Source organism: Mauremys reevesii, linkage group 13 (assembly GCF_016161935.1).
Source record: "Mauremys reevesii isolate NIE-2019 linkage group 13, ASM1616193v1, whole genome shotgun sequence".
NCBI lineage: Eukaryota > Metazoa > Chordata > Testudines > Geoemydidae > Mauremys > Mauremys reevesii.
In genome coordinates this window covers 9,863,067-9,883,992 of record NC_052635.1, presented here as the reverse complement: position 1 = coordinate 9,883,992, position 20,926 = coordinate 9,863,067, and the positions used below count along the sequence as shown (strand labels likewise).

The window sequence follows — 20,926 nt, the reverse complement described above, 5'->3', positions numbered from 1 at the left end:
CGTGACTGCCCCAGCAGCGGCCGGTGCAGCTCATCATGGGGTTGCCCGAGCTGCTTAGGTGGTCCCCAGACCAGCCGCATGGGCCACTGCAGAAGTCACAGAGGTCCCGGAATGTCATGGAATCCATGACTTCTGTGACCTCTGTGACTGACTCGCAGCCTTACTTGTGATAACTTAAAATCTATCTTGCTCGCGTTAATACATTTGTTTTATTCTTATATCTAAACCAATGTATTTGGACTGAAGTATTTGGCATTTCCATTTTAGATAACGGGATTTGAGTGTATCACATTTATAGAATCATAGAAGATTAGGGTTGGAAGCACCTCAGGAGGTCATCTAGTGCAACCCCCTGCTCAGAGCAGGACCAACACCAACTAAATCATCCCAGCCAGGGATGTCAAGCCAGGCTTTAAAAACCTCTAAGGATGGAGATTCCGCGAACTCCACCTTTCTATTGATGAAGTGACAGACTTTATATGAGCTTGTCTAGAAGGAGAATGCTGGGCTGTAGAAGATGCACATTTCTGGAAGGAAGTCTGGGACTGGGAGTTTGCTGGTGTTCTGAAGTGTAATTCAAGAGTGGCTGGTTATAGCAGTCATACAATATAGCTAGGAGTGATTTACATGCTGGAGATGCTGTAGCCCACGAAAGCTTATGCTCAAATAAATTTGTTAGTCTCTAAGGTGCCACAAGTAGGCCTATTCTTTTTGCAGATACAGACTAACACGGCTGCTACTCCTAAATGCTGGAGATTGTGTGTCAACAGACTAGGTGTGGTGGCTTTCACAGTGAAGCACTGTAAAAGGCACCCCAGATTGGAGAATGGAGGGGACACAGCTGTTCAACAGTCCAGATTGTACCCTGGGGAATGTCATGGAAGGAAAAATGAATATTAAATTTAGAGTTTTGGATTGTAAAAATTGTCTAAGGCAGTTGAGTACTCATATTCCACTGTGAGGAGATAGGACGCCAAAGAAGATGAAAGAATTCAGATGGCACCAGCCAGGTGTGTGGATAAACAGAGCATCTGCTTGAACTTTCATAAGAGGAGATGGGTTACTAGAATTAAAATGAAATTTTATAGTGGGAATATCAGACATTCAAACTGCTGGGAGCCGAATACATGGTTGATTAAAATGTGAAGATACAGGAAAGTTCACCTTTCTGATCTGGGGTCTTGACTCACCTATTGGGAAAGTAAATAGCCCAGCACTTGGGTAGAGAACCCAGATCCCAGAAGAGAGGTGAGAATTTTGGTGTTCCTGGGATTAAATAAAAGATACTTGGCTAAAATTTACAAGTATCTCCTTAAATTTAAATGACTGAGTTTATTTTCTTTCCCCTAGATGCAATCAGCGGCAAACACTGAGTGGGGAAATCAGTCGAGCATCACAGCATTCATCTTCCTGGGATTTGAGAATATTCAGGAACTGCGAGTTCTTCTCTTCCTGGTATTTCTAGTGATCTACATTGTGACCGTGACTGGGAACATGCTCATCATTGCTCTAGTTATGGTTGATCAGCACCTTCACACCCCCATGTACTACTTCCTGGGGAATTTGGCCTGCTTGGAGACCTGCTACACCTCCACCATCCTGCCCAGGCTGCTTTCCAGTCTCCTGACTGGGGACAGAACCATCTCTGTCATGGGCTGTATTACACAAATGTATTTTTTTGGTTCTTTGGCAGCTGCAGAATGTTACATCCTCGCAGCAATGTCTTATGATCGGTATCTGGCAATATGTAAACCGCTGCATTATGCTACCTGTATGACAGGCAGGTTCTGCCTTCAGCTCACAGCTGGGTCTTGGATAAGTGGATTACTCGCTATTAGCGTAATAGTGTCATTCGTGTCACAGTTAACTTTCTGTGGCCCCAATGAAATTGACCATTTCTTTTGTGAGCTCACTCTGGTGATAAAACTCTCCTGCAGTGACACCAACGTGGTGGAATTTGTAGCATTCCTTTTTGCCTCCATTTTCACTCTGCCCCCATTTCTATTAACCATTATCTCCTATGTTCTTATTATAGCCACCATCCTGAGAATCTCTTCCGTCACTGGAAAGCAAAAGGCATTTTCCACCTGCTCCTCTCACCTCATAGTTGTTACAATTTTTTACGGGACACTAATGATTGCCTATGTGTTACCGAAAAACAACACACTCAGAGATTTAAACAAATTGTTTTCTGTCTTCTACACTGTCTTAACTCCTATGGTCAATCCCCTTATATATAGCCTGAGAAACAAAGATGTAAAGCAGGCTCTGAAAAAATATGCCAGTATGTTTTTGGCTTTCCCAAGAATGCAGACAATCAGAGCAAATCCATTCAGGATAACACCAAGTTGAAAGAACAAAAAAATTAAAATTTTTGAGATACCAAATTGTTCAGAAAAAATTTAGTTCATTTGTTTTTTAAATTTTCTTCTTTCTTTTTTTCTATTGGAACTTGCCATGAAAATTTGTTGGTTTCTTGTTTGTTTGTTCGTTTTTCTTTATTTTTCACTTTTTCACTTCGAGATTTTTTCCTTTCTTACCCTTTTTCCCGTAATTCCCCCTTTTCATTGGCAAAATAGGAAAAAGAAAAACATGGGGAAGGGAAGGAAAGGGGAAGGGAAAACTCTAGAGACATTGTGGAAAAAGCAAGAAACAAACATCAAACCACATAATAAATGATTTCTTCAACTCCATATTTCAATAATAAATGTCATGACAATTTTTGATAAATTAAAATGTAGTCCTTTTCAAAATATGCTGAAAGAAAATTATTATTAAGAGCTTGGGTTTTTATGAGAAATCTTTACCATTTTTCAAACAGCTCTTCGTGTTAGAAAAAACTTTGTGCAGGGTATGTAAAATTGGATAGTGTGGCTAGGAGTTTTCAAAGTATCCAATGTGGTCATTCCTAAAGAAGGAAAGGTTCTTACCAACTGTGCATCATACACATCTATTTCTTTAACTAATGTGGATTTTAAAACAATCAATAGCCTATAGGCTTGTCTGTCTAATCTAGAGCTTACCATCTCTGGAAAAGCTTAGGATGCACCAGTTGTTTTAGCCCCATCTGGAAGGGCCTGTCTATGGACTGGTCTACACTAAAGCTGTAAGTTGACCTAGTTACGCTACTTCACTTATGTAAATTACGCAACTTAAGTCCACATATCTTAGGTCGACTGACAGCAATGTCTACACCACGCTGTGTTGACAGGAGACATTCTCTTGCCGACTTGCCTTCCACCTCTCAGGGAGGTGGAGTAAAGACGTCCATGGGAGACCATTCTGCCATCAACTTAGCTTGTCTTCATCAGACCCACTAAATCAACACCACTGCATGGATGGCAGCAGTGCCGATTTATCTGTAAGTATAGACAAGCCCTATGTGTCAGTCTGTTTCCCTACAAAGAGCCCCTGACAACTCTCTCTCTCTCTCTCTCTCTTTCTCTCTCTCTCTCTTTAAAACTGTTTCTATCCTTTTGATCTGTCTTTTCCCAGCCTGGGCAGAAGAACCATAAAACTGAGCAGGATCCCCTGTAAATAACATCTTCACAGTTCAGTTTTAATTAGAAACCTAGACGGATACAAAATTAACATGGCACACATTAAATGGATTAAAAACTGATTAACTGACAAGTCTCAAAATGTAATTGTAAATGGGAAATCATCACCTAGTGGGCGTGTTTCTAGTGGTGCCCTGCAAGCCTTAAGCCATTTAAACTTTTTTGAAAAACCCATAAAATCTTCACTGGTAAAGTTTTCAGATGACTCAAAGATTCGGTGAGTGGGTAAATAATACAAATCTTGGGCAGGAAGGGACCTCAAGAGATCAAGTGCAGCCCCCTGTGCTTAGGCAGGACCAATTAAACCTAGATTCATAGATTCAAAGATTCCAAGACCAGAAGGAACCATTGTGATCATCTAGTCCAGGAGTGGGTAAACCTTTTGGCCTGAGGGCCACACTGGGGTTGTAAAACTGTATGGGCATCCCCAAACAGCCCCCTCCCACTTCCTACCCCCTGACTGCCCCCCTCAGAACTGCCAACCTATCCAACCTCCCTAACTGCCCCCTCCTGGGACTGCTGCCCCTAACTGCCCTCTGGGACCCCACCCGCTATCTAACCCCTGTTCCCAGTCACCCAACCCTTATCCACACTCCCGCCACCTGACAGGCCCCCTGGGATCCGACGCCTATCCACCCCCCCGTTCCCCATCCTCTGACCACCAAACCCCAGAACCTCCACCCCATCCAACCACCCCCTGCTTCGTGTCCCCTGACTGCCCCCCGGAACCTCCTGCCCTTATCCAACCCGCCTGGCACTGGTCCAAGTCCCCTTACCGTTCCGCTCAGTGCAGCATGTCTGGTAGACGCGCCGCCAGGCCGGAGCAAGACATGCTGCCACTCTCTCGGCAGGAGCTCATGGCCCTGCCATCTAGAGTGCTGCCCGCGTGGCAGTGGGGTAGGGGCTGGGTGCTAGCCTCCCCAGCCGGGAGCTCAAAGGCCGGGAAGGACGGTCCCGTGGGCTGGATGTGGCTCGCGGGCCATAGTTTGTCCACCTATGATCTAGTCTGACCTCCTGTAGAGCACAAGCCATGGGACTTCCCCAAAATAATTCCCAAAGCAGACCTTTTAGAAAAAAAACAAAAACAAAAAAAACCCATCCAATCTTGATTTAAAAAGTGCCAGTGATGGAAATCCATCGTGACCCCTGGTAAATTGGTCCATTGGTTAATTACTTCATCATTAGAGAATTACACATTATTTCCAGAATGAATTTGTCTAACTTCAACTGCCTGCCATTGGATCGTGTTAGACCCTTGTCTCCTAGATAGAAGAGCTCATTATTAAATATTTGTTCCCCATGTAGATACAAACAGAATTCAATTAACTTCTCTTTGTTAAGCAAAATAGATTGAGCTCCTTGAATCAAACACTTTTGGGCATGTTTTCTAATCCTTTAATCATTCTTGTGGCTCTTCTGTGAACCTTCTCCAATTACCAACATTCTTCTTGCTCTGTGGTCACCACAACTGAACATGGTTTTCCAGCAGCAGTTGCACCAATGCCAAACACAGAAGAAAAATGACATCCCCACTCCTTTTTGAGATTGCCATCTTTATGCATCCAAAGATTGTATTAACTCTTTTGGCCGCAGCACTGCACGTGGAGGTGATTATCCACCACGACCCTGCAAATCTTTTTCAGTCACTGCTTCCCAGGATAGAGCCTTTTGCTTGTAAGTATGGCCTACATTCTTCATTCCTAGATGTACACATTTCCATGTAGCCACATTAAAATTAAAATTGTTTGGTTTTGCCCAGTTTACCAAGCAATCCAGATGGCTCTGTATCAGTGACTTGTCCACTTCATTATTTACCACTCCCCCAATTTTGTGTCCTCTGCATACTTTATCAATTATGATTTTGTTTTCTTTCAGGTCATGGATAAAAATGTTAAATAGTGTAAGGTCAAGAACTGAGCCCAGTGGGACCCAGCTGAAATACACTCACTTGATGATGATTCTATTTTTATAGCTACAGTTTGAGACCTATCAATTAGCCAGTATTTAATTTATTTAATGTTCACTATGTTAATTTTACATCATTCTATTTTTAATCAAAATGCCATGTGATACCAAGTCAAATGCATTAGAGACTAACATTAGAGACTATCTCAGTATATTGACTAAACACTATCACCTTTATCAACCAAATTTGTAATCTCATCAAAATAAGGTACCAAGTTATTTTAACAGGATCTATTTTTTTAAATAAATTTATGTTGATTGTCATTCATTACATTACTATCTTTAACTCTTCACTAACTGAGTCACATATCAGCCACTGCATTATCTTGCCTGGGATCAAAGTCATTCTGACAGTCTTATAATTAATTGGGCCATCCCATTTATCCTTTTCAAATATTGGCATAACATTAGCTTTCTTTCAGTCTTCTGGAACCTCCCTAGTGCTCCAAGACATTGAAAATTAACATTATTGATCCATCAAGCTCCTCAGCCAGCTCTTTTAAAACTCTTGGAGGCAAGTTATCTGGACCTGCTAATTTTAAAAAGTCTGACTTTGGTATCTGTTGTTTAACATTCACCAGAGATATTAGTGGAATGCAAAGAGTGTTAACATCACTACTAAGGGGCATAAGAGAGTTAGGTGCCCACCTCCTATTGACTTTCAATGGGAGTTGCATGCACTGATTTGAAATGAAAATATGGTCCATGGACCTGCAGTGGGAGTTCTGTTAAATCTCAGCCAAACTCCACTGTACTGAATGGAGTTATTCTGAACCTTAACTGGTGGTAGGATGTGGCCATTTGTCTTTTTCAGGCCTTATCTCCAGTATTTCTCCTCACAATCCCACCTGCTGATCGCAACTTGCTCTTTCTGATGTATTCACACTGAGGGAAAGTGGTGTAGAGAGAGAGATGAACTAATATAAAAAGGAATTGTTATACAGACAGATCTCATAGTTTTCTTTGCGAAAGTATGTTGTGTGGCCATGACTTTCATGTCTGGGAACCTAAAGACAGGTTTCTAATCCATAACTTTCAAAAGGACCTAAAGGTGTGATACATAAGAAAACTCAATGAAAGCGAATAGACAAAAACAAACAAGTCAACAAAAAGCCAGCTATCTTACTCAAAGTCCTTCAGGGTTTATATGTGTTTGCTATTGTCCACCATCATAACTAGGGAGGGTCCTCAGAGTCCTTTCACCAGAAATCCTTAAAATATGACCGCATGAACTGTCTAGGAAACATTTCAATTTTGTCCTTCTCTGGAAACAGTCTGTGCTCCTACCAACATAGGCTCCGACTGTCAAAGAGGCCTATGGGAGTTAGGTGCCTGACTCCCACAGAAAGTCAATAGAACTTGGGTGCCTAATTCCCTTAGGCTCCACTGAAAATCCCAGCCTAGATCTCAACTAGTTGAGTGAGTCCAGTAAGCTAGTTCAACCTAATGATATGGTCTTGATGCAATTATCACTGGATGAAATACTTAGTACTGTAATGGTAGAAAGCTGTATTCTTCAGTCTTCCTAATTGCTCTGTAAATTGCAAAATGTAGTCAATTCCCCTATGACATTAATTTAAATATGATTATCACAAGCAATCTCAATGGAGAATCATGCATCAATATGATCCAGGGAGGCTGATTTCTTCTATAAAGCTGATAATAACCCAGAGAAAGGCAAAGGAAGATTTTGTGTAATGCAGTGTAACTGGACCAGACCAGCCTGTCAAGGAAAGTGGAGGGGTCTTTACAAAGAGAGTGAAAACATATGACAAAGATGAAAGACAGAAGAGCAAGGGTGGAAACTGGATCATGATTCCCAAAATCAGTCACTAGCAATACAACAGCCGCTCCTCAGACTCTGATATTATCAGTCACTCCTTCCCAGCCACAACTAAAGGTAGGAGTGAATGAAAATTGTCCACCAACATTTTCTCTTGTTACAGGAAATGAGATTTTCAACAAAAGGAATGTTTGCATGGAAAATGTCTGCTTTCCTCTTGTGATGAGGCTGTGAGAGTCTTGTACTTAACGGGGAGTCAGCTCCCGGACACCACTAGCCTGTTAGCCACCCAAGCAATCACCAGGGTTTGGCATAAGCATGTCATAAACTTTTATTGGATACCTCCGAGGCCGTCATTTGTGAATGAAAATGGCTTGCAAGGTGTAGTGAATTTGTCAAGCCTGTCTGGAGTTGCTGTTACTGAACAGTGACTCCCATGGAGCAGTTCTTAGGGTCACAGAAGATCGAGAGAAAGAAAGAGTTAAGAGTAACTGAAAGGCTATATCAAAAATAGAATCATTTCCCCAGATTGCACCATTCACAACGATGCCCCAGCCCCAGACCCCTCCCTGGCATCTTCCCAGGCAGATGGAATGCCCAGGATGAGTCCAGAGATGCATGTAGCAGCATCGTAAACGCTGGTCGGCTTAAAGAAAATGCAAAGGCAGGGGCCTTTCCTGGGTCCCTGGCCTAGAGTCCCATAGAGGTCCCGGTTGGCTCTAGGTAGCCGGCACCAGGTCGGATCTTTGCCTCTGGATCCTGGTCTCCTCAGGCTTGGATCTGCCTGATCCATGCATCGGGTCCCACATCAATTCAGGGTCTGCCTTTTTGGGGAGGGGGAGCTAAGCAGAGAATCCCTGAGCTGTTCTGCTTCTTATTCCAGACTCAAACTCTAAGCAGTCTGGGAAGTGGTGTCTGGAGGCCCTGGAATCATTATTGTTGTAGTCCATGAGTAGGTCCCCTCGAAGCTCAGTCCAGCATTCCAGGAGCCGACAAATTCTGAAATCGGCCCATTTATAGATTACACAGGAACACAGGACATGCACATAATTTCCAGGTCCTGATTCTGATCGCACTCATTCAGCTGTCCATGGGATTCTCTCCTTCAGAAGTTAATGTTGTAAAGAACAATTTAAGTGGGGTCAGAATGGGACCAAGGCAATTTCTCATGTGAGGAAAGGCTGCAAGATTGGGCCCATTATTATTGGAGCAATTCCCAACACTCTTGCTTAGCTCCTTAGACCTTTACTGAGTGGTATAAAAGTCCGCACTGGCTAGCATACCTTGAGAAACCAGTCCCAATGTTGCTCTGTATAGCTTAATTAAAGTCTTTATTCAGTAAAGCACTTGGGGACACATTTTTAAAGGTATTTGGGCACCTAACAGGATTTTCAAAAGCTCCTAGGCACCAAGAACTCATAGATTTCAATATAGGTCCTAATTGCCTTTTTAAGCACCTACTGCTTTTGAAAATCTGGCCTTCATCACTTGCTTAATCCAGTGCAAGTTCAGGATTCCCCAATTGTGCCTTTGAAAGTCCTGCCTCTCCTATATAGTATTTTTATATTTACCTAGATGACCCACATACAGAAAGCAGAAGTGGGCAATGAAACGGTCATCACCAAGTTCATCCTCTTGGGATTTGGGGATCTCCCTGAACTGCAGATTCTTCTCTTCCTGCTGTTTCTAGTGATCTACATTGCAACTGTGGCCGGGAACATCCTCATCATTGCTCTAGTTGTGGCTGATCAGCACCTGCACACCCCCATGTACTTCTTCCTCGGGAACTTGTCCTTTGTGGAGACCTGCTACAGTTCCACCATCCTGCCCAGGATGCTGGCCAGTTTCCTAATTGGAGACAGAACTATTTCTGTCTGTGGCTGCATCATGCAGTTTTATTGTTTTGGTTTATTGGCATGTACAGAGTGTTATCTCCTAGCAGCAATGTCTTATGACCGGTATTTAGCTATATGTAAACCTCTGCATTATGCAGCCCTTATGAATGGCAGAACCTGGGTTCTAGCAGCTGGGTCATGGCTATGAGCATTTGTGGCTAGTACCATAACTGTATGTTTGATGTCACAATTAACATTCTGTGGCCCCAGTGAAATCAACCATTTCTTCTGTGATCTCAACCCATTGATTAAACATTCCTGTCATGACACCAATCTGATCACACTTCTGAGTTTCATACTCACCTCAATAGGCGTCCCTTTCCCATTTCTATTAACCCTGGCATCCTACACTTTTATCATCACCACCATTTTAAGAATTCCTTCCACCACCGGGAAGAAAAAGGCATTTTCTACCTGCTCCGCTCATCTCATGGTGGTGACAATTTTCTATGGGACTATAATCATTGTCTATATTTTACCAGACACTGACACTCTTAGAGACCTCAACAAAGTGTTCTCTGTCTTCTACACTGTCCTGACTCCCCTGGTCAATCCCCTCATCTACAGCCTGAAGAACAAAGAGGTCAAGGAGGCCTTGAGGAAGATCATCCATAAATTGATGGTGCTCACAGGAATTCAGAAGGAGTGACTGCTGTGGGAACAAATCCATTTGGCTGAACTAGCAGTGGAGGTAGCATTTAGGTGGCTTCAAGCTCATGCCCATTGGTGCTTCCATGGGGAATGTGAGGACATACTAAGTTTTGGGATGGCTGCATTCCAATTAAATACTAGCGCTCCGATTTACTACTGCCTTCACTGCAAACATAACTGTGATATGCCTTGCACTCCACACAGCAAAATTCAAGATTCCTGTTCCGTATTTCATCTGCTCTTCTGCTCTAACTGAGTTTGGAAAACACATTTTGCATAGCCCTAGTTTTGGATTCCAATGGGTGGGTTTGGATTGTTACACTAGTTGGTCTCTCCTTTGTGTCCTGGATTCCTAAATGCTCCCTAATGTTGTATCTGGGAAGAGTTTATTTTTGTAATATGTGTTCTCTTGCAAAGATTAATAGGTTTAGAAGACCTAAATAGTTTCCTATCAATCAATCAATCAATCAATCAATCAGTCAATAAATGATAAAAATGATTTTGTTGAAAGATTTCTTTATAACAATGTCATTGTTAAATAAAAAAATTTCTAAGTACTTGTGGAGAAAATGCTACTCAATTCTGTATCTGAAAAACGTCAGGATCTATTCTCCTGAAGCACATTAGGTAAAATTATCAAAGTGCCTAAGTGCCTTAAAAGCCCAAATCCCATCGACCTACACTGAAACGTAGATTCAGGACCTTGTTCACTTTTGAAAATAGAACTTAGGCCCTAAATCACTTAGAGGCTTTGCAAGTTCTACCCATTGAGTAGTACCTGTGCCTTAGACATTCATTCAAAGTAATATACAGGATCTAATTCAAGGCATAACAATAGAGGGAGCCATTAAGCAGTGGTGCCCTCAGTATAATTAGGTTCAACATCCTAGGGGCAGGAAGGGTATCAAATAGTGATAGTTTTGGTTTTGTGGCTGAATGTTATCTGCTAGCATTAATGTCTTATGATTGGTATTTATCAATATGTAAACCACTCTATTATGCAGCCCTTGTGACTGGCTGTAGCATAAATACCTTTCTGACTATTACCATAGTAATATCTTTGTTGTAATGAATAATGTGGCTACCAATGAAATTGACCTTTTCTTTTGTGACTTCACCACATTGATCAATCTCTCCTGCCATGGCATCTCCTGAATGACTGGTGACCTTCAGATTCACTTCTACAGACACCCTGCCAATTCCTATTGACCCCAACATCCTATGCTTGTGTCATTGCCATCATCCTGATAATCCCTTCCACTACCACCTGCTCCTCTTACCTTATTGGGGTTACAATTTTCTATGGGACCTAATAGCCAGTTTGCTACCAAATGCTGTTGCACTAAGAGACCTGAACACTGTGAAATCTTTGCTAATCTTAAATGCAAAAAAAAAAAGTTTACAAGAAGTGGAAGATTGGACAAATGACCAGGGAAGAGTATAAAAATATTGCTCAGGCATGCAGGAGTGAAATCAGGAAGGCCAAAGCACACTTGGAGTTGCAGATAGCAAGAGATGTTAGGAGTAACAAGAAGGGTTTTTTTCAGGTATGATAGAAACAAGAAGAAAGTCAAGGAAAGTGTGGACCCCTTACTGAATGAGGGAGGCAACCTAGTGAGAGAGGATGTCGAAAAAGCTAATGTACTCTGTCAAGGTTCCTTCCCCACTCTTAACTTTAGGGTACAGATGTGGGGGACCTGCATGAGAAGCTCTAAGCTCAATTACCAGCTTAGATCTGGTCTGGCTGCCACCACTCACAAGCACTACTTCCCTTCCCTGGGTAGCCTTGAGATACTTCACCAATTTCCTGGTGAACACAGATCCAAACCCCTTGGATCTTAAAACAAGGAGAAATTAACCATCCCCCCACAGTATCCCCCCCTCCTTTCTCCCACCAACTCCTGGTGGATCCAGATCCAACCCCGTTGGATCTAAAAATAAGGAAAAAATCAACAGGTATTAAGAAAAAGGCTTTTAATTAAAGAAAAGAAAGGTAAAAGAAAACCCTCTGGGAGAGATTAGCAAACCAGCTACTCTCACAGACAACAGATTCCAAACACAGAGGGTGTTCCCATGGGCAAAAACTTAGTTACACAAAAAAATATCCAAATACCCAATTTGACTATTCCTCTAATTGCACAAGACAGGTTACAAAGAAATAAACATCAACCTATTTATTTCCTTCACTAATACTCACTACTTAATAAGAGGCTGAATTCTGGAGCTTTCCCACTCTGGTCAAAGTGAAACTGACCAAGACAAAGGGAACTTCCCTCCTCCCTTTTGAACCATCTTGTTCTTTCATTGGTTCCTCTGGTCAGCTGTCAGCTAGGCTAGGTGAACTTCTTAACTCTTTACAGGTAAAAGAGGCATTAACCCTTAACTATGTTTATGACACGCCCCCCAAATCTCAGATAGTGTTGGAGTGCACTGGCTGTGATTTCTTTCTAAACTTTAGAATAAACAGATTAATAAAACACATGAACCTTTACATATACTACTAATTATGTAAAAACTACAAGATTTTTCACATTTCAAGAATGATGTCCAGTTCATTCTGGGAAACTTTCACGGGAGCGTTCATCAGCCCTTGATCTGCTGTCGCTGCTAATGCCCAAGGGTCGTGGTGAGGTTCACCTCTTCCACGCCACCGTCACTTTTTCCTTCATAGTAGACACCTTCAGGCCCCTCCGTGTCATCTGTTTTCTGAGCTGTAAACTGGAAAACCTTTAATTCTCTGGAATAAAAGGGCTTAAGAGAATTAACATGGTATACCTTAGGCTTTATGTTGGAGGTGGGGGATGCTATGAGATAGTTAACAGCTCCTAGGCGCTCCTGGACCGTGAATGATCCTTTCCACGATGCTTCCATTTTATGGGCCTGGAGCGCCTTTAAGGCCATGACTTGGTCTCCTACTTTGAAGGACCATTCTTTGGAATGTTTATTATACCAGGCCTTTTGCTCTTCCTGAGCATCATTTAGGTTTTCTTTAGCAAGGGCTAAAGAGTGTCGGAGGGTGCTTTGTAGGTTGCTTACAAAATCTAGAATGTTAGTTCCTAGAGAAGGCGTAAACCCCTCCCATTGCTGCTTCACCAACTGTAATGGCCCCTTAACCTTACACAAGTTCAAATGGTGAAAACCCTAAACTGGGATTTGGTACAGCCCTGTAGGCAAAAAGCAACTGCTGCAGCACTAAGTCCCAATCATTGGAGTGTTCATTTATGAATTTACGTATCATGGCCCCCAAAGTTCCATTAAACCTCTCCACCAGGCCATTGGTTTGATGGTGGTAAGGGGTGGCAACCAAGTGATTCACCCCATGAGCTTCCCACAGGTTTTTTATGGTCCCTGCCAGGAAATTAGTTCCCGAATTGGTAAGGATGTTGGAGGGCCAACCTACCCTGGCAAAAATGTCTGCTAATGCCTGGCACACATTTTAGCCCTGGTGTTGCTTAAGGGTACTGCTTCCGGCCATTGGGTAGCAAAATCCATGAAAGTCAGTATGTACTGCTTTCCTCTGGGTGTCTTCTTTGGGAAAGGACCCAGAATATTCACAGCTACTTGCTGAAATGGGACCTCAATTATGGGGAGTGGCTGGAGAGGGGCGTTCCCACTTGTTGGCACACCTCACAAGACCGGACATAATTACCAACATCCTTGCCCATTCCCTCCCAGTGGAAAGGCTTCCCCAACCGGTCCTTGGTTCTGTTCACCCCAGAATGGCCACTGGGATGATCATGGAATAAGCTCAAGAGCTTTACCCGGTACTTAGTTGGAACTACCAACTGTTTTTGAGGATGCTAGTCTTCCTGGTGTCCACCAGAAAGAGTGTCTTTGTATAAAAGTCCTTGTTCTACAACAAACTTGGATCGGTTAGAAGACTGAGAGGTGGTGGGGTGCTCCGTGCTGCCACCCAAGTTTTTGAAGGCTGTCATCTGCTTCCTGCTCAGCCTGGAACTGTTCCCTTGATGCTGGAGACATCAGTTCCTCCTTGGACTGTGGACTTGGGCTTGGTTCCTCTGGAAGCGATGCAGGTGCTCGGGTTGTTGTTTCCGTTGACTGTGAACCGCTCTCTGCTGGTGCACTATGTGGTATTTCAGGATCTGGCTGAGCCTCTTGGGTAGGGTTATCTGCAGTTTCTGCCAGTTCAGGCTTGCTGGTGCTCTCTGGCGTTATAGTTGTTGACGGGGTTGCAAGCACTGTACTCAGTGCTGGCAATGGTTCTGGTGTTGGTTCCACTATGGCTGGAACACTTGTGGTAGAAGATCCGTCTCCACCACCTCTGTCTGGGTCTCTGGTAACACAGACGGGGCCCTGGTGGAAGGCTCAGGAACAGGGATAGGTGTGAAAGCTTGCTTAGCCTGGCTGCTGGTGACCATTCCCACCCTCTTGGCTAGCTTCACATGGTTGGCCAAGTCTTCCCCCCAGTAGCATGGGGATGGGATAATTGTCATAGACTGCAAAAGTGCACATTCCTGACCAGCCCTTGTACTGGACAGGCAACTTGGCTGTAGGCAAGGTTATAGGGTGTGACATACAGGGTTGAATTGTTACCAGAGCCTCTGGGTTGATGAATTTGGAGTCCACTAGGGATTGGTGGATAGTTGACACTTGTGCTCCAGTGTCCCTCCATGCAATAACCTTCTTTCTGCCCACTCTCAAGGTTTCCCTTCACTCTGAGGGTATTTGAGAGGCATCTGGGCCTGGGGATCTTGGGTGTGATTGTGGTGTAATGAGCTGTAATCGGTTGGGGTTCTTGGGGCAATGGGCCTTTATATGTCCCAGTTCATTACATTTAAAACATTGCCCTGCTAAGGTATCACCAGGGTGAGGTGCGTTGCTAGAGACTGGTGTAGTGGGACGATAAGGGGTTTGGGTTTTACCTTGGGATGTAGGTGGGGCCTTGGGCCACCCCCGGTGGTAGGGTGTGGTTTAAGGGTTCCCCTTCTGATCTTCGCTCAGACTGTGACCTGGGTTGTTCCTCTCTGCTCCCTCTACCCGTTTTGTGTCGATTTTCCCCGCCTTGCTGGAAGCCTGGAACTGCTCGTATTTATCAGTGTAAGAAGCAAGACTTCCGACTGAGTCCATGTTCTTATCCCATAACCACTGTTTAATATGATCCTTGGTCATGTTCATGAATTGTTCCTGAGTCGTCAAATCAATCATTTCTTCAAAGGTATTTACACCCCTGCCATCGACCCATTCCTTTAACAGATCCTTTATCTGGTGTGCGTAAGCCATATTACCTTAGTCCAAGCCCTCTCTGAAAGGTTCTAAATTTGACTCTGTAAGTGTCAGGGGTAACTTGAATTTGTTTTAAAACCAAATCCTTAAATTTACCATAGTCAGAAGCCTCCCCAATAGGCATCTTGTTTAATACGTCCAGAGCTCTTCCAGTCAATTTTGCTACCAATATGGTCATCTTTTGATCTTCAGGAATGGTATGGAGGGTGCACAGTCTCTCAAAGGTGAGGAAATATTCAGTAATATCACTGGATTCAGTATACTGTGGACATAGTCGCTCCCATCCGTGGACTTTTGGTAGAGGATGGTTAGGATTAGGTGGTGCATTTGCCTGAATCTTTGCTAACTCCTCCATCTCTTTCTTTCTTTATCTTTCTCCTCCATCTCTTTTTGTTTCTCCTCCATAGCTCTTTCATGGGCATCCTCTTTGGCTTTTTCTTCTTTTTCCCTCTCCTCCATAGCTCTTTTGTGTGCAGCCTCAGCCCTGGCCATCTGTCTGCCATGTTCCTTTTTGTTCTCCTTAGCCTGGAATTTGGCTAATTCTAGGTCCTGTTGCATAGTTTTTTTTCCTTTGCCTGACATTTTCTCCCTGGTCTACCTTAGCTATCTGAGGGGGTGTTGGGGGGGACAGCTTGGAATCTTTGGTTACTGTAGTGTGACTCTTTAGGAAAAAAAACAAGTAAAACAGATTTTTGTTACTTGCCTTGGCAATATGTTAATGACCCTCCAGTGATCACAGCTGGAGCTTCCCTTCTAACAAAAAGCCCTCTGTTAGAATCTGTTTGCCTTCAGGGTATCTCTCCTTCACTGCTTCCCCAGCATCTCAAAGGAGGGAAAAAAGTTTGGCTTTTGGTTCCTAAAAAATCCCTCACTGCTGCTCACCATGTCAAGGTTCCTTCCCCACTCTGAACTTTCCATCTGCTTCTGGGGAACAATTTTAAAAAACAAGATAAAAATCAATCAGGTATTAAGAAAAAAGGCTTTTAATTAAAGAAAAGAAAGATAAAAGAAAACTCTCTGGTTGAGATTAGCATACCAGCTACTCTCACAGACAACAGATTCCAAACACAGAGGATGTTCCCATGGGCAAAAACTTAGTTACACAAAAAAATACCCAAATACCCAATTTGACTATTCCTCTAATTGCGCAAGACAGGTTACAAAGAAAGAAACTTCAACCTAACTTCACTAATACTCACTACTTAATAAGAGGCTGAATTCTGGAGCTTTCCCACTCCAGTCAAAGTGAAACTAACCCAGACAAAAGGAATTTCCCTCCTTTCTTTTGAACCATCTTGTTCTTCCATTGGTTCCTCTGGTCAGGTGTCAGCTAGGCTAGGTGAACTTCTTAACCCTTTACAGGTAAAAGTGGCATTAACCCTTAACTATCTGTTTATGACATACTCAATGCTTTTTTTTGCCTCTGTCTTCACAAACAAGTTCAGCTCCCAGACTGCTGCACTGGGCAGCACAGCATGGGGAGGAGGTGATCAGCCCTCTGTGGAGAAAGAAATAGTCCGGGACTATTTAGAAAAACTGGACGAGCACAAGTCCATCGGGCTGGATGCCCTGCTAAAGGAGTTGGCGGATGTGATTGCAGAGCCATTGGCCATTATCTTAGAAAACTCATGGCGATTGGGGGAGGTCCCGGATGACTGGAAAAAGGCTAATGTACTGCCCATCTTTAAAAAAAGGATGATCCAGGGAACTACAGGACAGTTAGCCTCACTTCAGTCCCTGGAAAAATCATGGAGCAGGTCCTCAAGGCAGTGCCTCCCAGAGGATTCAGGGGGTGTTCGGGACACTTCAGCGGTGGATCCCGGAGTGCAAGGACCCTCTGCTGTGCGTCTTGGGGGCACTTCGGCGGTGGGTCCCGGAACAGAAGGACCCCCCGCCCCCGAATTGCCGCTGAAGAGCCAGAGCGGAAGAAGCTCCGGGGGCCTGGGCCCCACGAGACTTTTCCGTGGCCCACAGAGCAAGTGAAGGACCTTGTTCCAGGGGCCCCGAAAAACTCTCATGGGGGCCCCTGTGGGGCCCGGGGCCTGGGGCGAATTGCCCCACTACCCCCCCCCCCAGGGCGACCCTGCCTCAAGGAATCAATTCTGAAGCACTTAGAGGAGAGGAAATTGATCAGGAACAGTCAGCATGGATTCACCAAGGGCAAGTCATGCTTGACTAACCTAATTGCCTTCTATGAGGAGATAACTGGGTCTGTGGATGAGGGGAAAAGCAGTGGATGTGTTATTCCTTGGCTTTAGCAAAGCTTTTGAAACCGTCTTCCACAGTATTCTTGCTGGCAAGTTAAAGAAGCATGGGATGGATGAATGGACCAGAAGGTGGATAGAAAACTGGCTAGATTGTGGGGCTCAACGGGTAGTGATCAACGGCTCTATGTCTAGTTGGCAGCCGGTTTCAAGCGGAGTGCCCCTAGGCTCGGTCCTGGGGCCGTTTTTGTTCAATATCTTAATTAATGATCTGGAGGATGGCGTGGACTGCACCTTCAGCAAGTTTGCAGATGACACTAAAATGGGAGGAGTGGTAGATATGCTGGAGGGTAGAGATAGGATACAGCGAGACCTAGACAAATTAGAGGATTGGGCCAAAAGAAACCTGATGAGGTTCAACAAGGACAAGTGCAGAGTCCTGCACTTAGGATGGAAGAATCCCATTCACTGTTACAGATTAGGGCTGAATGGCTAGGAAGCAGTTCTGCAGAAAAGGACCTAGGGGTTACAGTGAACGAGAAGCTGAATATGAGTCAACAGTGTGCCCTTGTTGCCAAGGCATTTTGGGCTCTATAAGTAGGGGCATTGCCAGCAGATCAAGGGAAGTGATTATTCCCCTGTATTCTGCCCTGGTGAGGCCACATCTGGAGTAATGCGTCCAGTTTTGGGCCCCCCACTACAGAAAGGATGTGGACAAATTGGAGAGAATCCAGCGGAGGGCAACAAAAAATGATCAGGGGGCTGGGACACATGACTTATCAGGAGAGGCTGAGGGAACTGGGCATGTTAAGTCTGCAGAAGAGAAGAGTGAGGGGGATTTGATAATAGCCTTCCACTATGTGAAGAGGGGTTCCAAAGAGGGTGGATCTAGACTGTTCTCAGTTGTAGGAGATGAGAGAACAAGGACTAATGGTCTCAAGTTGCAGTGGGGAAGGTTTAGGTTTGATATTAGGAAAACCTTTTTCACTAGAAGGGTGGTGAAGCACTGGAATGGGTTACCTAGGGAGGTGGTGGAATCTCCTTCCTTAGAGGTTTTTAAGGTCAGACTTGACAAAGCCCATGGCTGGGATGATTTTAGTTGGGAATTGGTCCTGCTTTGAGCTAGATGACATCCTGAGGTCTCTTCCAACCCTAATCTTCTATGATTCTAAGAAGCATTTTATTAAATCCCAGCAACACTCCGTATTAAGAACGGCAAGAAGACAGTATCATTCAGTTCCCTTCAGGAGGCAGAAAAATACTTCACAAATCTGCAAACTCCTCCCTGCTGTTACCCGGGGTGCTTTCAACCCAAAGATCTTGGTAACTTTTAATCTGTGTGAGGTGGTGTTAGGAAATAAATCGGGGGAGAGACGGCCGTCCAAGTGATAGATGGCTGGCACAAACAGGACAACACAAGAGTGCTTTCACTTAATGCTAAACTTTACTAGTCTTAAGCACTTACACACATCCACAACAGGTTAGTAAAACACCCCCAACCCTCAATAATTGCCAAAGGTGAGTGTGGCTCTCGAGTGGTACAGTGGCAGCCCGTCTGCTTCTGGGGAACACAAGATGCATCCAGAGGGAGAGACCAGTCCTGAAAAGTCTCCCTACCTCAAACTTTTCCTCCTTATTTTATACATTAGTAACACAATGACATGTCCCTTAAAGAACACTTGTCAAACAAGCAGTTTCAATAGTCAAGCAAGAGGCTCCTTCTAATCATTGATTTACCAGGTGTGGGTTTTTCCAAAGTTTGCAGCCTTGAGGCCCTGTTGGACACATTCCTGAGAGCACATCCTGCCCTTCTAAAATGCATGTATCAGCAACTTCAACACAATTCTTATCAGGAAGGACGTGGGGTCAAACTGCCCTTTCTGTGGCACCCAAAATTCCCTCCCCTCCTTCCTTCGTTAAGCTAACTTGGCTGCTTTTAGCAATAAGCCATAGTGTTTTCAGGCACTTTACTGGTTTGCTGACATCTCCCTGTACACTGCAAGAGAGAATGAGCCAACCATATGGAATTTATGTAGTGCTCACTGACATCCGACATGGGTGCTCTAAACTAGTTGATGGGTGCTAGTTGATATTAATGTTAGTTTCTTTTGTTTTTTGGGGTTGAAGGGTCAAAGGGTTATTATCACATTACTTCTTATTGCCTTAATTCATGAGATAAGCACATCAATGTAAAATCTGTCATTTGATTAATAATTACACATATATTTTTATCTGTGCTTTATTAGAGGGTGTTTCTTTATGGACTAATGTATGAAGTTACTGTTGGTAATAGGTGATCATTATAGTTGTAATGTTTGGGGGCCAGTGGGCTGTGAGATTCACCAAGTTTCACCTGATCTGGATGCTCCCTCTGGGTGTCAGGTGTGTATTTTTGGACAGTTTAAACAGATTCTCCTTTTAAATGGTATGGCACTAATGTGCATTTCTCACTCCACTATCTTTTTTTTTCTCACTTATTTAATTACTTTTTCTGTCCCTCTCCTTCCCATTTTTGTGGAATATGTGCTGGGAAGTGATACCTACCCCTGGATTATATAACTTTTCCTGCTTAGGTATGTAAGAATTGTGTATGCTGCCCAGGAAAAAATGAAATTTCTCTTTTATTCACCAAGCGACTTTATATTTTGTCTGGTACATTTTAACAATGATGGCTCCAATAATTAAATGTGTCTTCTGGAATATAAAGAGTTTCAATAACCTTATTAAGAGATAATAAACACATACACACATAGCCAATGCTTAAAGAAGAGAATGTTGACTTTCCCATCGTCCAGGAGAGACATCTGACAGAACTTGAAGCTTGTAAATTGGACAGAGATTGGGAAGGCCTCTCCATTTTTAGCTGTTTTAATTCTAAAGTGAGGGGCGTTGCTATACTAATGGATAAAAAATATGAATGTTAGTATTCCAAGCGCAGTGTCTGACAGTAAGGGCAGATTGACTGTTCTCAAGGCTGAAATTGGCAATTCTGTAGTCATCTTTGCCAACCTCTATGTGCCAAACCAGAATGATCCCAATTTTTTCATATTTTTTTATGAGTATAAATGACCATGGGCCACCATTCAAATATTATAGCTGGAGACTTTAACAAAACTGTTGACCCAGTCCTTGATAAATCTTCTCCATCTCCATATAAAAATGTGAATGCTCGCCAGGCACTCTTACATACCTGGGTGATTTAGGTTTAAGAGATGTATGGAGATTGCATATTCCAACAGCCAAAGACTCTAGGGTTGGTTTTTTTTATTTCTGCAGATCATTCAACATAGTCAAAATTTGACTATTTCTTTGTGTCACAAAACTTGATCAGTTCTGTCACTGATAGTGGCATTATTAATGTATTATTATTATTATAATATCTAACCATGCTTATATGCGTATGTCTGGCATGTACCCCCAAGTAAAATGTGGAAGTTAAATATCTCTCTTCTGTTTGACAGATCATTTGTTAACGCTATCAAGTGGGAGTTGAAAATTAAAAAAAAAAACAAATGCCCCCTCTCCCCCAGTTCATCAGTGTCCCACTTTGGGGAGTTGTTAAAGCCTTCATTGGAGGACTCATAAATGCTGATCGCTCTTGGAAATGTAAACTCGCTTGGCATT

General features: G+C 43.4%; 1 protein-coding gene and 1 pseudogene across 1 annotated transcript; both read left to right on the top strand.

Moving 5' to 3' along the window:
* Positions 1–1,350: 1,350 nt before the first annotated feature.
* On the top strand, positions 1,351–2,352 carry LOC120379950 (olfactory receptor 6N1-like). The gene has a single exon (XM_039497461.1). It carries the CDS (start codon positions 1,351–1,353, stop codon positions 2,350–2,352), a length of 1,002 nt encoding a protein of 333 aa, XP_039353395.1.
* Positions 2,353–9,075: 6,723 nt separating this feature from the next.
* LOC120379949 lies at positions 9,076–9,852 on the top strand (annotated as a pseudogene).
* The last annotated feature ends 11,074 nt before the right edge of the window (positions 9,853–20,926 follow it).